At 56.1% G+C, this 6,434-nt stretch overlaps 1 protein-coding gene across 1 annotated transcript; it reads left to right on the top strand.

Moving 5' to 3' along the window:
* Positions 1-1,445: 1,445 nt before the first annotated feature.
* Positions 1,446-4,230, top strand: ARSI (arylsulfatase family member I). Its single transcript, XM_062502263.1, has 2 exons — positions 1,446-1,765; positions 2,829-4,230. Exons 1-2 carry the CDS (start codon positions 1,446-1,448, stop codon positions 4,228-4,230), a joined length of 1,722 nt encoding a protein of 573 aa, XP_062358247.1.
* Positions 4,231-6,434: the final 2,204 nt, after the last annotated feature.

Genomic DNA, 6,434 nt, shown 5'->3' with positions numbered 1-6,434 from the left:
AGGTGGCTGGGATGGGGGCTTTTGGAGTGCCCAGTGTATTGGGACCCCTGGGGTCCCCATTCTTTTGGGACTGCAAAGAGCCACAGAACTCAGCACCCAGCTGTGGCAGGGGTGGGTGAATGTGAGCGGGTTTGTGCTACCAAAATCCCCCTTCCTGGGCCATGTCCTCTGCTGGGGAAGTGGGGGGACAAGATGCATATCAGGCATGAGAGTTTCCTGATTCCTGATGAATGCTGGCCCTGCAGAAGGGCCATTGCTCATCTCTGCCAAACCCCCCCACCCGAAGCATCAGGGCACTGGCCCCTTGTTCCAGCACCCCAAACTCAGATGAGTACCCCTGCACTGGCATGAATCTCTGGTTCCCACCAAACCTTGCCCCTCTCTGGCTGTGACAATGGCCCTTTGCTGCCTCAGTTTCCCCATTTGGAAAATGGGTGCAGCAGCACCCCCCACTCCATGGTGCTCTGCAAGTCCCTGGGTGGTTTTAATAACACCGGGGGTGTTCAAAAAAGTGTTTGCAGCTTCTCCTTGTTAAGGATTTATTTGGATGGTGATCCTGTCAGGGCTGGCAGCTGGTCCCAGCAATCTCTCCCAGAGATCCAGCCCTTCCTGCTGCCCTCCCGGGCTGGATGCTGCGGGGGCTTCAGCTGAGCATCCCCCCAAGTGTCCTGATCCATGTGTCACAAGCCTCGGTGCAAGCAGGGAGAGAAGCATCGGTGGCTCAGGGAATGCCACGCTTAGGACCCTGCATGCTCTGGGGCTTCCCAGCTTTTTTTTGTTGAGCCCCTCTGCTGGGAGGGGCCGAGCCGGCAGCTCCCCATAAACCTGGCGGCTTAGACCAACTCCTGGACAGATGTTGGGGCTCTGCCTTGGAGCGGAGGTTGGGAAAAGGAGAGGGCGGCTCTTGCCCGGAGGGTGAGGAGGAGAGCTCGGCACCCCTGTGCTTGAACTTTAGCACCCTCTTCCGCAGGAGTTTGAAGGCGAGGATCGTCGTATCCCGAGCGAGCCCTCTGGATAGCCGGGCAGGCGCAGCGCCGGAGCAGACGAGAAGCCAGCAACTTTCTCTGACGGGGATTTTGTGGAGCCCTTCACAAAGAAATAACACCAAGAAGCCAGGAAGTGTTTCCAGCGCTCGGGAAACACGCTCCGGGCCGCCGCCAGCCCCTGCGAGGAGCCCGTCCTGCCGTGCAGATGTGAGTGATTGGAGCAGCGCGAGGGATATTTTCCTTTGACTGAAAGCAGCCCAGCCCCGGCGGATTAAGCTCTTTGTGCGCACGCAAGTGTGCCTTGATGGAAGCTGCTCCCGCAAAACCAACTGCGAGGGTTGTGGGGAGCATCCCCTAGGTCAGGGAGCCCTCCTGGAGGAGGGACAGACCTCCCGTTTTCGCGGCTCTGAAACGATGCCGGGACAGTAACTCCCTTGGCAGGCAGCACAGGGCTTCGGGATGGCCGTCTACGCCCTCACGGGTTTCTCGCTCATCAGCCTGCTCAGCTTTGGCTATTTATCTTGGGACTGGATGAAGCCCAGTTTGGTGGCCGACGTGGCCACGGACCCCATGGAGAAATCACTGCCTCCCACCTTCACCAGGCCACCCCACATCATCTTCATTCTGACCGATGACCAGGGCTACCATGACATCGGCTATCACGGCTCAGATATCCAGACGCCGACGCTGGACAGGCTGGCAGCGGAGGGTGTGAAGCTGGAGAACTACTACATCCAGCCCATCTGCACCCCATCTCGGAGCCAGCTGATAACTGGCAGGTAAGCCCGAGCCTGCTGACAACATACTCATGTCCCCCTTTGGTCCCTTCTGTAGGTCTGAAGGGCTTAACCCCAGATCGCTGCTAGACCAATGCCCTGGTGTATTGGCAGAGGATGGAGAGCCTCCAGCTGATATGGATTCTCTAGAAAACAGCTTCCTGGGTGAACAGTTGATTTCCACACAGGATAAATAGTGGCACATGGCAAGAGCAAAGATTTGGATGCTGCTGGGTAATGGATGTCACTTTGGGAGAGGGTGGTCTTTATTCAGGAGGTGTTTGGTGCTGGGCAAAGAGCTGTGTCCTCAGGTAGTCCCTGACACACTGGCTGTTGGATACTTGCTGTGTGGCCCTTAGTCCGTGCTTTCCCTGCACACCTGTTCAGTGCTGCATTGGCCAGCACATGCTGTTGTTGCTCTGTTGCCCTCTCCCAAAGCAGCACAGTCAGATGTCCCCTTATCCTGGGCCATTCTGCCTTCTAGGATTGGTGGGGCTTTCTCTGGAACAGTGATGTGTGGTCAGCACTCACTGTAGGAGGCAGACCTCACCAGACCAGCCCCTGCTGAGGAATGGGCCCCAGGAAGGTGCCTATGGATGTGGTCACCTATACCTGGGGTGGTGGAGCCCACCAGGGTGCAAGCAAAGGCCTCCCTTCTCTCCTGATGGTTCTTAAGGGGTCCCAGGCATCACACGAAGTGGTGTGCAAAGCAGGGGAGGACAGAGATGATGGGGACATTCAGCTGAGGTATTATGAACCCACTTGCTTGTGCTGCCCTGCCCAGACACAGCCCAGCCACCTCCCCAGGCTGGCAGCAGAGGGGACAGATGCTGGTGGCATTTTTGTATGATGTCTACTGAGCATCTCTCTGTGTTCTTTGCATCTGCTTTTGGTACTTACAGATGGATGAGGAGCTCCCTTTCCCTGCCTGGAGCTTGCTTCATTGGGTTGGATGATGTGGAGATGTGCATTTGTTTTGGGTCTCTAACACATAAAGTGCCATCACATCCTCACCCAGTGAGGCTCCTCATCATCATTCCTTTCCTCTGGCTCTTATTCCTGGCAGGTACCAGATCCACACAGGACTGCAGCACTCCATCATCCGCCCTCGGCAGCCCAACTGCCTGCCCCTTGACCAGGTCACCCTGCCACAGAAGCTGCAGGAAGCAGGCTACTCCACACATATGGTGGGCAAGTGGCACCTTGGCTTCTACAAGAAGGAGTGTCTGCCCACTCGCCGGGGCTTTGACACCTTCCTGGGCTCCCTGACAGGCAATGTGGATTACTACACCTACGACAACTGCGACGGGCCGGGCGTCTGTGGCTACGACCTGCACGAAGGGGAGGACGTGGCTTGGGACCAGAGTGGGAAGTATTCCACCTTCCTCTACGCCCAGCGCGTCGGCAAGATCCTGGCATCCCACAGCCCAAAGGAGCCCATCTTCATCTATGTGGCCTTCCAAGCTGTCCACACGCCCCTGCAGTCCCCCAAGGAGTACATCTACCGCTACCGCTCCATGGGAAATGTCGCCCGCCGCAAGTACGCGGCCATGGTGACCTGCATGGATGAGGCGGTGAAGAACATCACCTGGGCCCTCAAAAAGTATGGTTATTATGACAACAGTGTCATTGTGTTCTCCACGGACAATGGTGGGCAGACCTTCTCTGGTGGAAGCAACTGGCCACTACGGGGTCGTAAAGGGACGTACTGGGAGGGGGGAGTGCGTGGCATTGGTTTTGTCCACAGTCCGCTGATCAAGCGCAAGCGTCGGACAAGCTGGGCACTGGTTCACATCACAGACTGGTACCCGACACTGGTCAGCCTGGCCAGGGGCAACCTGAGCAATGTCCAAGGCTTGGATGGCTATGATGTCTGGCCTGCTATCAGTGAGGGCAAGGAGTCGCCACGCACCGAAATCCTGCACAACATTGACCCCTTGTACAACCATGCCAAGTACGGCTCCTTGGAGGATGGCTTTGGCATCTGGAACACGGCTGTGCAAGCTTCCATCCGGGTTGGGGAGTGGAAGCTCCTCACTGGCGATCCAGGGTACAGTGACTGGATACCCCCACAGACCCTGACCAACTTCCCGGGGAGCTGGTGGAACCTGGAGCGTCTCACTGATGGCCTGAGGAAATCCGTGTGGCTCTTCAACATCACCGCTGACCCCTACGAGCGCTACGACCTCTCAGAGCAGCGCCCAGACGTGGTCAGGACCCTCCTGATGAGGTTGGTGCACTACAACCGGACAGCCATCCCGGTGCGGTACCCTGCAGAGAACCCCCGTGCTCACCCAGACTTCAATGGTGGTGCCTGGGGACCTTGGGCCAGTGAGGATGATGGGGAGGAGTGGGAAGGCGGCCGAGAACCCCTAAAAAGCAGGAACAAGAAGAAGAAATGTAAGATCTGCAAGCTGCGCTCGTTCTTCCGCAAGCTGAACACCAGGCTCATGTCCAACCGCATCTGACAGGACACTCCCCCAGCATCCACCCATCCTGGCCAGGGTGGAGCTCTGGACTTCAGTGCTGTGGGGTGGGGGCAAGGGAGACGGACAAGCAGGGAGCTGGCCAGTGCTCTCTTGCTCTCCCTTGCTCCAGGGTTCAATTAAAAAACACTTCTCCTCCCTGACTGGAGTGGTGGCCACAGGGAGTTGCTCCCAGTGGGTGAGGAAGGATGATGTGGTCTCTGCTGCGGTGCTTGGTGCTGGCGAATGACTGTGCTGAGCTGGGCTGACCCTGCACAGCTGCTTCCAAAGAGAGAGACTTTTCCACAAGGATTCTGCAATCAATCATAAGCTTTAAGTGTTGGCCATCACAAGGGCAGGAGGAAGCATGAGGGGACTCTGCCTTCATGTTAACCCTTGCCATTTCCCTCTGTTTACTGCTGGGTCTCAGCCTGCTGCCAAGCACCTGCAACCTTTGATCTTGCTCTGGGAACTTGAAGGCCTCCCCCAAACCCAAGACCACATTGCTTCTTTGTGGAAGTATGGATTCCTGACCATGGATTTCACGCCTGAGATCAGCTTGGCTGGACTAAGTCATGCTGCTACAGTGACCTCATGTGGGGCTATGGTTTCCCCTCTCCACTGGCCTGGGGGGCTGGGAGCAGCCCTGATGAGGAGCTGTGGCCCATGGAGGCATGACTGGAAGCTCTCAGAGGACAGGTGGTTCTCTTTGGCCCCACATTTGGGAGGCAGGTTTGGCCCAGGCTTGAGTGGTGGACTCCACATGGGACAGCCACTTAGCAGACCTTTTCACCCAAAATTTGTCTGGACAGTCCCCTCATGTGCAAGTCTCTAGGCGCCCCTGTTCCTTCCTATGAATTCTACATATCCAACCAGCCAACCACCCCCATCTGCCCAGTGCTGGAGATGTCCCTGTCCCTGCATCCCATTTCTGAACCAGGGGCAGAGGGAAGCTCTCAAGAAAGTCTCTGCAGAAGCTGATCTGTTGTTTTGTAGCTGCAGGACTCTGAAGTCAGGAGGACTGGGATGATGGGGACATCTCCTGTCTGCCAGCGCCACACCGCATTCCCCTCACCGCAGATGGGCACTGCTCTTCCAGCAGCGCACGGCTGGGGAGGAGAACACCTCCTCATCATCCACTGTTGTGGGGAGGAGAACAACTCCCCATCATCCACTGCTGTGGGGAGCCAGCCCAGGGCCCAGGGAAGCCAGCAAAGCTCCGGGCCCCCGCGCCTTCGGCGGGGTGCGAGTGCGCATCCGTGCGCTCGCAGGAGAGCTGGCGAGGACTAAAGGGGGTAAATAGCTTTAAAATCGTTTCGGATGCATGGTGCATTTCCATTTACACAATGTGTTTTACATTTCTCCCCACAGGTTTCTCTTGGTGCAGCGTGTGTAGGCGAAGGCCCTGCTGTGAATTTTGAAAATAGTTATTTTTGTCTCTGGAAAATGAGGCCCGTTAGGACTTGTCAGCTCTTGGATGAGCAGTGTGGGCTTTCTATTTTTTTTTTCTTTTCCCCCCTCTCTTTCTCCCTTGCAAAATAACATTCATTTAAAATCTGTCATTGAAAGATGTGACAATTGGCAGCGTGCACACTGAATACCTTTCAGTGCTCTTTCAAGCCCTGTGTGTGAGAGAGGGATGAGGATGGGAAGAAAATTACATGTTTGCTTTTTTATTTTTTTTTTTACTCTTAGCTGGATTATTTGGGGGTATTGGGATTTTCTGTAGAAACAGAGGGGGGAAAAAACAGGTGACAGCAAAGCAGAAGAGAGGAGGCCTCTTTTTTGTAGAGCTGGGAAGGAGTTTGAAAAGCTGGAGTGTGGCGGTGTGTGCGCCAGTCGCTGCTGCTCCATGCATGCCCATCAGCATGCCATCCCACCCTGCTGGCTCCCTGCATCCCTGCAGGCACATCCCAAGGACAGATTACAGAGGGGACTTAGCTCCTCCATCAGCCCCATCTCCATCTCTGCTCCCTTAGCATGTTTCTCCAAGAGGACCGATCCCCATGGCGTCACCTGGGTGAAGGTGAGCCCCAAGAGGATGCTCCACATCCTCAAACTACCTCAAATCAGCCCGTCTGGTCCCTAGGGATGTGTACCACCAGCAGGGCTGTAGCACAGGCTGCCATTTGGCAAAGCCAACCAGTTGCTGAAAATAAAGCAACGCTTTGCTGAAGAAGAGGAGGCTGCTGCAGGCAGAGCCAAAG

This window comes from Cinclus cinclus, chromosome 14, assembly GCF_963662255.1.
Source record: "Cinclus cinclus chromosome 14, bCinCin1.1, whole genome shotgun sequence".
Lineage (NCBI taxonomy): Eukaryota > Metazoa > Chordata > Aves > Passeriformes > Cinclidae > Cinclus > Cinclus cinclus.
The sequence above is the reverse complement of the archived record's forward strand: the minus strand, read 5'-3'. Positions and strand labels throughout refer to the sequence as shown.